The 14,809-nt window shown below is 43.2% G+C and overlaps 1 protein-coding gene across 5 annotated transcripts in view; it reads left to right on the top strand.

The window, feature by feature from the left end:
* AGK (acylglycerol kinase) overlaps positions 1 to 14,809 on the top strand; it is an 80,796-nt gene that overhangs the window by 16,007 nt on the left and 49,980 nt on the right. For 4 of the 5 annotated variants that reach the window (XM_086688509.1, XM_086688522.1, XM_086688515.1 and 1 more), the window contains one exon: positions 11,601 to 11,640. In XM_086688509.1, the coding sequence (XP_086544635.1) occupies positions 11,601 to 11,640 (40 nt within the window). Of the gene's footprint in view, positions 1 to 11,600; positions 11,641 to 12,449; positions 12,569 to 14,809 lie in introns of those variants that run through there. The other variant, XM_086688527.1, reaches the window with a different exon arrangement.

Raw genomic sequence — 14,809 nt, 5'->3', positions numbered from 1 at the left:
ATCATTTATACTTCGGTACCTTGTCTTTAATAAGTAAGAACTTAAAAAATCACAATGGCATTATTATGATCCTAACAATCCTGAAATTCTTTTATGTCTTCTCATATCCAGCCTGTGTATATTTTCCCTCCTATCCCCCCATTCTTTGTTTTATGGTTTGTTCAAATCAATATCAAAACAAGTTTTGACACATTGCATTTAGTATCTATTTCTAAAGCCTCTCGAACTATAACCCCCTCCTTCTTTTAAAGTATTTATTTATTTTCAAAACCAGGCAGGTCTGCCTTTTCCCTGGAGAGTTTTTCATAATCGAGATTTGGTGGATAAGTTATACCATTCAGTGCTGCGCAGAGTCCTGTGGGGGCCTGAGGCAAGGAGAAAAATCGGTGAATTGGTTCTGTGTTTATTTCAAACCGTGATACTGTGTTCATCATGGGTCTTTTGCATTCATTTTGATTTTTAGAATTATTAATTGTCTCCATTGTGGTTTTTTTTGGCGTGAATTTTGCACCTGAGGTGAATGCCTTACTCTCATTGTAGTCTCAGCCCTGAGTCTGTTCCCCTGTCTCTCCTGTGTCTTATAAACTGGCGATCAGACCCAGGTGCTAGAGCTTTGCTGCTGTCCAAAGCGTGGGCCGTGCTCCTGCAGCGCAGTTCCTCCTGGGAATGGATTAGAAACGCAGAGTCTCAGGACCCAACCCAGACCTGCTGAGTCAGAATGTGCATTTAACCAGGTCCCCAGGGGATTTGTGTGTATACTGAGATTGAGGATCACGGCTCCCGAGGCAGAATTAGATTCAGGTTTAATTTTTAGGGGAAGCATGCTTCATACACGTGTTGTGGATTTCTTCCCGTATCGTGTCAGGAAGTACGTGGTGTGGGGTTGTCCTGCTTTGGCGGATATTAAGATCGGTCAGTGGATTGGGAGGCAGTCAGCTTAGTCCACCCATTAGAAAGTGAAGACCGTGGCTTCTTAGAGTTACTAGAGCCACGTGGTTAAGAGGAGGAGTGACCATACGTGTTCCAATGTCGGCTTTCCATCTGCCCAGCTGTGAAACCTCGCTGTGCTTCAATTCTCTCTAAACTCTAACTTCAATTCTCTGTCTAGTGGAACTCATTTCTTTGGGTTGTCATGCCAATTTTCTTAGAATAGGGCCAGGCACAAAAAAGCTCTCCATCAGAAATAGCACTTCGTCTTCTGGCTTTTCCATCCTTATCAGAGAAAGCCTCATAACAAAGATGTGTTTGGAGTTGGGCCTTGCGGTGAGTGGGACAGTGTGCTAGGTGATGTGAATGCCTTGAGCATAGGCAGAAACTGGAAATGCAGTGTATTTTTGGAGATTAGCAAAGAATTTGACTTCACTATAGACTACAGTTACTTTTTTTTTTTTTTGGTAGAATAGGAGAAAAAGTTCAATTATGGAAGTCTTTGTAGGCAGTTTGTAGTATTTGGTGAGCAGTGGAGATACAGTGAAGCTGTTTAAGGAGAGGAGCATGTCATGAGCAAAGTGGCACTCAGGAAGCTTAGTCCAGCACCCTTGGGCAAGATACGTTGGAGGGGGAGGGCGTGTGGTTTGGGAGGGCATTTCATCATAGAAGCTAAGAGAAGCCAGACCACAGTGATGGCATTGGAAGGGGGAAAATAAATGGGTGGAAAAAGACTGTGATAGACTAATATCTGAGCATGAGCACTGTAGGCAGGTAGCCTGCTGGTTGGTTTGCGTTTTGCTATTTACTAGCTGCGACTTTTATCAAGTACTTAATCCCTTCAACTTCTGCACCCCAGTCACCTTCTGGGGTAATGGCGCTAATGAGATCTGCTTTGCAGGTTAGTTGTAAGGATTAAGTGAGATGATGCATTTCCTAGTACCTGCTACTAGGTGCCCGTCTCCTAGCTTCCCCTTGGTAAATGCTCGTTCTTATTATCATTCTATGATGGACTGGCTGTTTGGCTGAAGGAGAGGAAGGTAAGTCATTTTTTGGTTTCAAGACTAGGATAATTGGTGATACAGAAAGAGGCAAGTCGCCAGGGAGAATTGGTTTAAGGAGGAGGTATTATTCTCTTCCCTTTAAGCTATGTTGAGTTAGAGACTCTGACAGCAGATCCAGGGGGAAATATGTTAGATTCCAGGGGTAAATTATGCATGCGCCACACTTGACTAGACCTGTATTATTTCTTTGGGTACACATTATGGTTTTAGTAATGTCTTGGGCTTCATTTTGTTCCGGATCTCTGGGGTTCTGACAAAGCAGATGTTTTACCCTGACATCCGTTGAGATTAGCCTCTGCCTTTGCAGTCGGTGGTCCCAGGCCTGGCTGGTCCAGCACGGGCCGAAGGTAGCGAGGGATTTTTCCCCTCCTGGCTTTTCCTCATTTCACATTTTGTTGTGGTTTTAAGAAAGCAGTTTGTTTTGCTTTTCAGCCATTTCAGCGTTCTCTCTCTCTCTCTCTCTCTCTCTCTCTCTCTCTCTCTCTGTGCAGGCTGATGCTGAAGTTTGGGGTATTAATAGGTGCTATTTAAAGAAGCTCATTTATGGGCAATTAAATAACATGCCTGTCAGCCCAGATTTGATAGGGAATAGGGAACTTTTTTTTTTTAAGTGCAATGAAGTTTAATTATATTCCCTCTCCTTTTAGCTCTTTTGTCATTTTATTTAGAAAACAGATTTGTTCTTTTCTAAAAAAAAAAAATCTGTATTATTCTTTCCCATATGTTTATTGGTGGGGGGGTGGGGTGGGGCGGAGAGGACTGAGATGGAAGGGCAGGAGATATATTTAAGTTATGTTTTGTTTTATTGATTTCACATCATTTTTAGTGATATTTCTATCAGTGGTATTAGCTGCTCCAAGCACTGCAGAGAGAACAGTCGAAGCTCAGGCTAAACTAACCCCTCTGTAGGTGGTAACTGACATCTCCAATATTGTATGTCACGAAACAGCACAAATGCTGACAATAGTTGATGAGTTTATAGGTCAGAAGGTCTGTCCTGTATTCTGGAGCCCAGGGTGAATACCCCTTTATGCATGTGGTTTATAGAGCACAACTCGGAGGGTAGGAGGAAGGGAAGAAGGGACTCGGCCTACGGTATCTTTTCGAATAGCTGACATAACCTCTCTGTAACATTTTCTCTCTTGCCTTTTAATACAGGAGTAGATAAGAGTACCTTGTGTAAAACTGACAAGAGTAGCGGTTTCTGCTAGCTTTTTAATTTCAGTGCTGCATTATCCATTCTTGTTCACTTGTGGACTTGAGTGACTGGGGCTCTCCCCACTCCCCCTTCCTGTTTTAGTAAATACAGTCTGGGGAAAATGCCCTTGGCTTTCATTATAGTGTTATTGGAAATGTTGATCCTTGCGTTGTTAAATATACCACCAGGGAAAGAAGTCCAAATATACCACCATTTGACCTCAGAACTCCTGAACCCAAGTTCGGTGTATCCTTGTCACTAGCCCAGAACCCTTGTCCTTTACAGTTGATGGTAGACTTTAGCTTCCTTCCTCCTTTGCTAAACCTCACCGACAGCACCAGGGGTGACAGAATTTTAATGCCAGCGATTGCCTGCCTGCCTCCTTATTTTCTTTCTTCTTTTGTGCATTCTAAGGGTCATTAAAATGAAGACAGTCACCACTCAACGTATGCTTATCAGTAGTAATTCTTCTTGAGGCTTGATACTTTCACGACATTAGGGAGCTTCTTTATCTCATTATGGTTGGGAGAGGTAAGAAGATACAAATTTCTGAAGTCGCAGGTAGCACATCATGCGGAGGCCTGGAGAACCAGAAGGGACATCATTCTCTGGTTAAACGGGAAGACCAGACCGGAAGGCCCTAAAATCCTTCTGAAAGTCATAAGTGTTTTTATCGTTCTCCTAGAGTTTGTAACCCATCACGTTCCCCATTTACGTCTCTCCGAGTGAGCCTTCTTTAGGTCCAGAATAGATCTTCGAGCGTTCTTCTCGAACACACTGCATATCTTCCCGCTTGGTGACCAGTCTTTCCCTTGGGCGGAGATGATCACCATTTTCTCACGGGTGACACTGATCACTGCCGCCGCCACTATCTGTTCGGGTGGGGGCGATGTGTGCTTGACAAAGCTCCCTGCTGTGCACATAAGAGAATCCCTTCTCTATGGTTTTTTCTGTCTCTCCTTCCATCTCCACTCCATCCAGGCTGTTCCATGGACAACCAGTGCTCACCGCCCCTGGCAATATCATGCTTAATTACTCGAGTAGGCTTGGGTGAGTTGAAGTAGTTGCTGTAAACATCTAAACTTGAAATCTGTTTTGTATAAAACAGAAACTGGGTTGCATGCACCAGGGGAAAAGCTGGTGGTAGAAATTGCTATACAGTTTGCTTCTAGACTGTAGTGGGAAATGTCTGTTTTTGGGAAATTGGATAGATCAATATGATTTTTTTGTTAACATGCAAAGTTGTTATTGAAGTTACAACTTATCTTACTTTGCAGTCCTAAAGTAATAAATAAAACATTTATGGCTCAGAATAAATTGTGAACATCCCATTTCCTGTGGTAGCAGGCATGTTTGTATTCTTTTAAAGCCTCAGGCAGAGTGACATCAGCAGATTTTTTTCACTTCCTAATCCAGAAGCTTCTGATTTCTGTCAAAGGACCTGCATTTTAGTACTGAGCAGATAGATCTTTAGGGACCTTTTAAAAAATGATTTTTTTTTAACGTTTATTTCTTTTTGAGAGAGAGAACGAGCGAGCAAGCACAAGCTGGGGAGGTTCAGAGAGAGAGAGAGAGGGAGACGCAGAATCTGAAACAGGCTCCAGGCTCTGAGCTGTCTGGCACAGAGCCCGACCTGGGGCTCGAACTCACGAACCGCAAGATCATGACCCGAGCTGAAATCGGCTGCTTGGTTAACTGACTGAGCCATCCAGGCACCCCTTCAGGGACCCCTTTTTGATGTGACTACATGTTAAATTGTGCTAAACTTCAGTTCTCTTGGGAGACCGCATGATGTAGTAGAAAGAACATGGACTTGGAATTTATATACGGTACTTTGTGTGTGTGTGTGTGTGTGTGTGTGTGTGTGTGTGTGTGTGTGTCAGGGTTTCAGCTTCACCTTCAGATTTTTGATCCACGAGCAATCTAGAATTTCTCTGATAACAGACTCAGCCACTGGGACAGTTCTTAGGATGCTTCTTAGTATACCAGAAGGAGTTCTTCATTTAGCTTTCTAGTTCCTCATTTAACTAGTTCTTTTACCCACTCCCCCAAGCACGCGCGCACACACACGGTTCTTGATCTGGTCAGGTTTCCATGACTGTTTTAACTTTTCATCCTCAACTGTACCACGGTGATTTCTTCTCTTGCCCTTTGGTGGTAATTACAGAGAAGAGCTATCTCAGGTGGGTCTGTGGCTTCAAGAATGCCAAACACTCATACAAAGAATCACCTTCAGTTTTTCCTGCGGGACAAAGTCTGCCTGTGAGCACAGTGAGTCAGTCTCTCTTGATCAAACATTTGCCACTTATTTATTGAACAGTTATTTATTGAGTACCTTTTATCTACAAGGGGTGCTGTGTGCAGAAGAGAAAATGAGAAAATGGTGAATTATCCATGAATTCAAGGCAGTTATAGTGAAGGAAGAAAGGGGAGACCAGCAGTTTTGTGTGTGGTGGGCTAAGGGTGTGGGTGGCATCGGGTGAGGCCTTTCTAGTTTTTAAAAGGGATGGGGGATAGAGGGATCAGATCCTAGCAGGGGGAATGTTCACTGTTTTAGGAAAAGCAAAAGCGTGTGGTTTTTGCAGCATCAAGAGCGTGACGGGAGATAAGGAAGTGGTTCTTAACTTCTTTCCTCAGTTATCCACTGCGTTTTTCCTTTGGCTTTCAAATGAGGTACAGTCTGTGTACGTGAGGTATCCGGCGTTCTCTGTCATCTGTCCCAGGGCTCAGGGCATCTCTTCGGCTGCTTCTGCTTCTCACCTTCTCACGTAGACCATCCGATCCGCTTTCATCCCTCCATTACCACATGTATCTTTAGTCAAGATTACTGTTGGAATTCCACACGTGTATTTCCAGCTGTCCCTTGGACACCCCCACCTGGACTCACCCCTATCTCCGATGGACAAATCCAGAACTAAGCCCAGCTTCCACCCTCCTAAACCCGTGTCCCCTACCACAGCCCACTTCTGAGTGGTACCGCCTTCCACCGATGGCTCAGTGCAACAATGTGGACACTGCCTTGGACCCCTGCCTTCCCTTTCTTCCCCACAGGCCAGCCCTTGGGTTTGCTTCCAAAACATCTGCTGCCTCTGTCCTCTCCTGGATCCTGGTTCCCGTGGTCATCCTGTCGTCCTGGCTGTCTTGCATTCCTGGAGAACCCTCCCTGGTCTCCCTGGCTCCAGTCTTTGCTTCAACCATGGCTGGCTGACTTCACACTGCAGCTGGAATGGTCCTCCTAACACATCACTCTGGCCACATCCTGTATCTTCCTAACACCTTTTAAAAGTTTTGGGGCGCCTGGGTGGCTCAGTCAGTTAAGCGTCCGATTTCGGCTCACGTCATGATCTCATGGTCCGTGAGTTCGAGCCCCGTGTCAGGCTCTGTGCTGACGGCTCAGAGCCTGGAGCCTGTTTCAGATTCTGTGTCTCGCTGTCTCTCTCTGACCCTCCCCCGTTCATGCTCTGTCTCTCTCTGTCTCAAAAATAAATAAACATTAAAAAATAAATTAAAAAAAAAAAAGTTTCTTATGTCCTAAGGGTAAAGCCCTGATTCCTTAAATAGCTTAAAAGGACCGTGGCAGTCTGTCCTGTGCCTCCCCTCCTCTTCCATGGCTCCTCCCATCGCAGGCTGGCCTCCAGCTGTCCTGAACTTTCACTGTCCCATATTGGCCCTGCCTCACGCTCTCAGGCTTGTACATGCTGTTTCCTTTGCGTTCTCCTCCCTATTTTTGCCTTGCTACTTTTTATTTCTCCCCTAAATGTACACTTGAGGGCCACTTCCTATAAAAAGCTTTCTCTAATTCCCCCAAGACTCGATTAGGTATTCCTAAATGTGCCCCTTTTATAGAGCACATAAAAGTCACGTCACCTTACGATTGCCTGTCAAATTGTCTTTCTTCCCTTCTAATCTGTAAACTTCATGAGGGGAGGGCTGGGTTTATTCACTAGTATATCCAGGACATCTGCACAGCGCCTGGCATATCATTTATCAAGAAACCCGTCTTTTGGGGCGCCTGGGTGGCGCAGTCGGTTAAGCGTCCGACTTCAGCCAGGTCACGATCTCGCGGTCCGTGAGTTCGAGCCCCGCGTCGGGCTCTGGGCTGATGGCTCGGAGCCTGGAGCCTGTTTCCGATTCTGTGTCTCCCTCTCTCTCTGCCCCTCCCCCGTTCATGCTCTGTCTCTCTCTGTCCCAAAAATAAATAAACGTTTAAAAAAAAAAAAAAAAAAAAAAAAAAAGAAACCCGTCTTTTACTTTATCACTAATACTTGCCAAGAGCTATTTCAGGTCAGGACCCAATCTGGTTCGTTGTACCGTACCAAATACTTTGTGTTCAATGAATATTTCACCTGCTGCTTTTGGGAACTTTATTGTACTTGAACTTACTAAAAACATTATATGAATGCAAATTTTAAAAGTTAAGTGAGATTAGGAGGTAATGTGGTTAATTGAATGAATGTGCTATAAAGTAGATAGATGAATGAGTATTGCCCATTCACGATTCTCTGAGGGTAAGAGGAAGCATTAAAGCATGCATTTTAGGGTCAAGTTGGCATGGGTTGGAATGCCAGCTCTACCATTTAGTCACATGGTGGTCTCGGGCAAGTCAGTTCCTGCTCTGAGCCTCAACTTCTTCATACATAAAATGAGAATATAATGCCTGTCTTGCAAGGTTGTTACAAAGATTAAAGGTTTGTGAGAACAGCTGCTATAATATCTGACACATGGAAGTCGCTCTATGAATTTTAAGTTATTTTCTCTTTTATTCCAACAAAGCTGCCTTTCCTGAAACATTTTTGGAATTTCTTTTTTGAAATAGTTTTCAGAGCTGGTTATAGATCATCAGAATATATCAATGGGAGAAATCATTTTTTCTTTGAGGATGTGTGATTTTTAGAAACAGCTTGGTTCGGAGAGCAAGATCAAGATAGTTAATACCATTTTTGATATTAAAAAAATTGTGATTATAATGGGATTTTCTTTTGTAGCATCTAAATTGGTACATATTCTAGCTTTCTCACAGGTGGCATTGACAGCATATTCCATCTGGCACATTAAAATCCAGGGAATTAATTATAAAAAAGTCTTTTGATTTTGAATAGTGCTCTGATAAATCAAGTAGTATTAGCAAGCTCAAGAGAACTGAGGTCTTTAATCATATACTTAATCACAAGTTAACATTCAAAATTTTACTTCTAGTGAAAAAGAATTTGGGGAAAAAAAATGATCCAAGGTGCTACCCATATTCTTGTCTGTATTTGGGGTCATTCTCTTTTTACCTAGGTCTGCAGGAATCCATGTGGCTGAAATACAGTAAGGCAGATGGTATCTAGTAATGACCCAGAGGAGCCTGGCACATTCAAGGGCCTGCCCCTGCTAGGAGGGGAGCCAGGTGGGGGAAAGGGATGGGGACATACAGGCAGGTACGCAGCTTTTATAGCCTTGTAGAGAGTAATCCGTAGGATGTATCTGTCGTATAAAAGACTGGAGGCACAGGTAATTTTATAGGAAAAATACATTAAAGTGGGTGTTTGGAGGAGCATAGTTCTGCGTGGTGGTAGTGGTCCCCCCAGGGCAGTGTGGAAGCTGGATTGAGGATTAGCCCAGTCCAGGGGATCCAGTGGCAAATGCTCAGGTTGCTGCAAGGAACCCAGTTTTCTTTGGTGATCTATTGGTTACCAAGGGTTTAGTATTTTTACCTTGCCATGGTAGAGAAGTCGTGGATGTGAGGTGTCAAGTCAACTATAAAGTGGTGTTGTCATGTTAATCACTTTTAAATATTTTACTACTTTGTGCCTTGAATTTCCCTAATCGCGTGCGCGTGTGTTTAAATTACATATATAATTGTTGCTGTTAGGACGATTCACTGAGCGCAGTTGATGGAGAGCTTTTGGGTAGAAGAGCAAAACATGAATATTTATGAATCTCTGGTGGGGGAGAGGAGAGAAGCTTATGCAGCGACCTTTTGCCACAGGGTAGGAGGGAATGGTCACTCAAGCAAGTGGGGACTGAGCCTGGCAGTAAAAGGTGCCTGTCATCTAGATTTCACAAAGGGTTAGCTCCCCTAAAATGTTTGTTGTAGAGCAGCCTGCACTTTTGAGTGTCATTTTAATTTTAATAGCACATTGTTCTTAGGTTTCAGATGGGGAGCACTTTTAAAATTAAATTAAATGAAAATTCCAGTATTGTTAACATATGGTGTTATATTAGTTTCAGGTGCACAATACAGTGATGCAGCAGTTCCAGACATGACCCGGCGCTCACCATCATATACTTGATCTTAGCCAAAAGGCCAAGAAGCGATCTCATCTTGATAAATGTACTCTTTATTCCCCATCACCTCTTTTACCCGTCCCCCACCTCCCCTTTCATAACCACCCCTCTAACCACTCTTTAGTTAGAGTCTCTTTTTTGGTTTGTCTCTTTTGTTTTTTTTTCCCTTTGTTTCTTTCTTTCTTAAGTTCTACATATGAGTGAAATCATGTTATTTGTCTTTCTCTGACTTATTTTGCTTCGCATTATACTCTCTAGCTCCATCCATGTCCTCGCAAATGGCAGGATTTCATTCTTTTTATGGCTGAATAATATTCCATTGTATTTATATACCACATCTTCTGTATCCATTCATCTGTCGATGCACACTGGGTTGCTTTCCCATCTTGGCTGTTGTAAATAATACTGCAGTAAACAAAGGGGACACATATCCCTTCAAATTAAGTGTTGTTGTGCTTTGGTAAAAACCCACAGACGGGCGGCATGGGTGCTTCCCTCACACAGTGCTTTCTTCTGAAAGTTGACCGCTCTGTGAAATCTGGGGTGGTTCTCCAGGCTGGCTGTGGAAGAAAAATCATTGAGTAGCCTTTGACCGCAGCTATGGCAAAAAGCGAAAGGTTGTTTAATTTCTTTCAGTTTAACCTTAACTCAAAATTAGGTTTTGAATGACTGTAAAAATGCAAAATTCGGGGTGCCTGGGTGGCTCAGTCAGTTAAGCGTCCAACTTCGGCTCAGGTCATGATCTCACGGTCCGTGAGTTCGAGCCCCGCGTCGGGCTCTGTGCTGACAGCTCGGAGCCTGGAGCCCGTTTCAGATTCTGTGTCTCCCTCTCTCTCTGCCCCTCCCCTGTTCATGCTCTGTCTCTCTCTGTCTTAAAAATAAATAAATGTTAAAAAAAATTTTTTTTTTTAAAAATGTAAAATTCAAAGTCTCCAATGTTATGAGAATGGTCTAAAAAGAGTATTTTTTTTTATTTTTTTAGAAATAATTTAAGTGAAAGAACCCTTTTCTCCTTTCAGTTCTTTCCTATAAATTGTTTATTAGTGTTTTTAACTGTGGTTAACCAGGTTCAAATTACTATCTTCGCGCCATCAACATGCATTAGGATAGACTCTTACAAGGAGAAGACCTGGGGTCTGGTAGGCAATCAGCCATTTAAAATGCTCTTATAGTATAAATGGCATAGACACATTTTAGGAACCTTTTATGTTAAATAGACAAACATTTTTCTGACAGAATGTTTTCATTTTTGCAAGCCAAAATTTCACCTCATGCCAGAATTTTCCACTTGTGATATAATTGAGTGTCTGACAGGGATATAAAAAATAAGAGATTCAGATAAAACAGTAGCAGAAGCAACTAAACATCAGATTTATTTCTGGAGAATGACCTGAGTAATTTCCACTGGATAATACAAGTACAGGATAGGTACGTTAATCTTCTAATGCCGGGCTAACAAACCACTGCAAACCTAGTGACTTAACATGGCAAGAATTTATCATCTTCCAGTTCTTGGGGTTGGAAGTCCAACACGGGTCTCACTGGGCTAAAATCAAGGTGTCCACAAGAACTGCACTCGTTCTGGAGGCTCTAGGGGAGAAGCCATTTCCTTGCCTTTCCAGCTTCTAGAAGGTACCTCCATTCGCTGACTGGCGGCCTCCTCCCATCCTCAGCGCCAGCAAACTTGCACCTTTCTGACAATTTTTCCATAGTCCCCTTTGGTGCTGATCACAGGCAGGAACTTTTAGGGACCCCTGTGATTAGATTAGGCTCCCCTGCATAAAACCAGGATCATCTTCCCATCTCTAGATCCTAAACTTAATCACATCTGTTAAAGCCCCTTTGCCACCTAAGTAAGGTGACATATTTTCAGGTTCTGGGGATTAGGATGTGGGCGTCCTGGAGGGAGTGGTATTTTGTCTACCATTATGTAAATACTTAACACAGGATTTCATTCAGGGAAAGTACTTTTCACAAGTGCCTGTGCTTTGTTACAGGTCTTTTAGAAACTTTCACTTGGGTATTTTATAGGGAAGGGTTGTACTTTCTTTTTTTAAATACCTGAAAAAGCCAGTCTTACTTGTTTGGATCTTAACCTGCTTGCTAAAGCTAATGTTCATTCTCTTTGTTTGCTTTGATAGTGATAACCTGCTAAGGAGAGCCGCCTGCCAAGAAGCTCAGGTAATGTCACTTAATGTGCTAAAGTGAAAACCCGCTTTATCTCCACTGCGCAGAACACCCCGGCTCTTCCAGGGGACCTGCGCGGTGCCTTGCCTCGGTGCGGTTTGGAGAGATTTTCCTACTATCCGGATGAGTCAGGCTGAGAGCCAGCTCTGAAGAGAGCTGGAGGAAGTTAGCCATCTGGTGAAGAGCAGTTCTAACGCCCACCCCTTTAGACATGCTTGATTCTGGATTCGACCTAAGAGTGCATTACGTGGGCCGGTTGGAGCTCGGGGAGTTTGTTCATGTCTGTGGTTGTCCTTGAAGATCAGACTAAGCCCTGAATCTCCCCTGCTCCAAATAACCCCCAAGGATGTCCGTTCAGAGCAGGTGTTGCCCCTCGAAGTCAAATCTTCTTAAGACTGTTGATTCATATTTTTAAAGCCTGTTTAGCACAGTTGATTCATACCATGTGTGTGTTGTTCTCCCAGGCCTGTGATGCTGCACTTAAATATTCCTGTATCTGGCTGCATTAGTTAGGGTTGAATTAGAAATCCTTTCAAGTTGAATGGGGCGCCTGGGTGGCTTAGTCGGTTAAGCATCCGACTTAGGCTCAGGTCTGATCTCCACGTTCAAGCCCTACATCAGGCTCTGTGCTGCCAGCTCAGACCCTGGAGCCTGCTTTGGATTCTGTGTCTCCCTCTCCCTCTCTGACCCTCCCCACTCGCACTCTGTGTCTCTCTCTCTTTCTCTCAAAAATAAAAACCATTAAAAAAAAATCCTTTCAAGTTCAAGACCATGTTTTTGTTCTTCCATCCCCTCCAAGTTTGTACATTATACCTTGCAGGTGAAATTCCATGAGTTCCTGAGTTGCCTTTTTGTTGTATGTCATTTAAGCTTATGATATCAGAAATACCAAAAAGGAAACATGAAGTAAAAAACGGCAAAGGTATGATGTATTTAGTAGAAGATGTGGTGGCAAGCCTCATATTTGTTACTGAAATGTTTTCATAGATGACAATGACAATAGATACTATTAATAAATTCTTCTCTTTGGTGATTATCTAACTGTTCTAAATCTGTGGTTAAGAATTTGATTACTTATGTTGTTTGTTTTTATCTCCTATGGCTCTGCTGTTTTGAAAATCGATTCAAGGGACGCCTGGGTGGCATAGTCGGTTGAGCGTCTGACTCTTGATTTTGGCTCAGGTCATGATCCCAGGGTCGTGGGGTCAAGCCCCATGTTGGGCTCTGTGATGAGTGTGAACCCTGCTTGAGATTCTCCCTCTCTCTCCCTCCCCCTCCCTCCCCCTCCGTCCCCCTCCCTCTCCCCCTTCTCCCTCCCTCCCCTCCCTCTGCCCTTCTCCCCCACTCACACACACTCTCAAAAAAAAAAAAATATATATATATATATATAATTTCAAATAAATTTCAGTATTAAATTCGAGGTGATTCCCACCCCAAGCTAATTTTCCATTAGCAACTGGAAAATCTTCTCGGGAGGGGACGCTCTTCTTTGTTTCTCCCTAAGGAAGAGTGGTTACAGGGTCCTCTCTTTCTTGTTTAAGGAAAATGTGTCCACCTCTGTTCTGAGTGCCGTCTCTTCCTTTCTCAGAGACTGCTCCTCTAGCCATTTGCTCCCTCATATTTACCTCTTCCCACGGCTCTAATTCTTTACTTCTCAGCACCCATGGACCTCCTTCCATCAGGCAGATGGAAGTGAATTCATCCTTAGAGCCTACTCTCATTACTCTTTGTGTTTATGTCCTTCCTTTTACAGTCTAAATTCTTGAAAGAATTTTTTTTTTAATCTCCTGTAAACTCAACGTACTGTAGCTTCACATAAGCTCCTTAGCCCACTGTAAACCTGAGACTGGAGGTAGGTAAGAATTGGAGAGACTAGGAAACCAGGACATGGGAGAATCATCTGGAACTGTAGATCTGGAATTGGTAGGCCAGAGAAACTAGTTAATTAAATGACTTCTGGCCACATTCCAGAAAAGATATGGCTAGAGAAAGAACACATTACAATGTTTGGAGATTTGGCAGTGAAATTTTAAGGTTGAATTCAACAAAACTGAAAACCGTAGAAATTAGAACACACCAGAAACTTTTTACAAACACATGGTAGGTCTTTCAGAAGCATTCAGAAAGTGTTTTGTTTTGCTTTGTTTTGTTTTCAAAGACTGTGCGTGATGAGAACAGCTCTCCCCAGGATTGTCAGGGACTCAGTGGATTTAGAGTCACTTAATAAAACTCTTGGTGTAACTTTCATTTTTCTCCTGACTTTACTTTGTGCTTGTACACTTGATGTCTGCCTCCTTGGCCCAGACCTGCTCTCCACAATCAAAGACCTGAAAGCTTGGCTCTGGAGCTTTCCTACTCACTCCTTCTGGTGATGGTCTTTTCCAGCCCAGGTGGGAGAGCGCCAGCTCACCTTTGTTCCCAGCTTGGTTCTGCGCATCCGGTTCTGCGTGCTTCTGAGTGCCGCCACCTCCTTTATCTGCTTTTCAGAGCTGACAGATAGAAGAAGTTTGGGCTTTGGAGTCGCATGTAAATTCTAGGCTTGTGATTTATTAACTATATGACTTAATCTTTCTGAATCGTGGTTTTCTCAACTATTAAAATGGGAACATTTAATACCTCCTTAGTTTCTGAGAACTAAGAATAATGTGTAGGACAGAGGCAAATACTGGGTGCTTAGTAAGTGTCGTCATTCTTTTCCTTGCTAGTTAATGCTATTTGGCTATCAAGTTATACAAGGTCGCAAAGAGGAAGAGGCAATAGACTATTAGGTTTATTTTCTATATGTATGAAAATCTGAAGATGAAAAATTTTAATGTTTGTTTTTGAGAGAGAGCATGAGCAGGGGAGGGGCAGAGAGAGAGGAAGACACAGGATCTGAAGCAGGCTCCAGGCTCTGAGCGGTCAGCACAGTGCCTGACGCGGGGCTCGAACCCATGAACTGCGAGGTCATGACCTGAGCTGAAGTCAGATGCTTAACCAACTCGGCCACCCAGGCGCTTTGAAAATATGAAGATTAATTGGTAACGCATAGGTTCTTTATGAGTACGCTTTAGTAATAAATTGAAGGAGAAAAAGATTATACTCTGAAAACTGAGGACAAATCCGGTTAAACTTCCCTTCTGATCGACTGTGGCCTTGCTGATTATGTGTTTATAATAAACCT

The sequence above is a fragment of the Puma concolor genome, chromosome A2, assembly GCF_028749965.1.
Source record: "Puma concolor isolate L17-30 chromosome A2, mPumCon1.1.hap2, whole genome shotgun sequence".
In the NCBI taxonomy this organism is placed as follows: Eukaryota; Metazoa; Chordata; class Mammalia; order Carnivora; family Felidae; genus Puma; species Puma concolor.
The sequence above is the reverse complement of the archived record's forward strand: the minus strand, read 5'-3'. Positions and strand labels throughout refer to the sequence as shown.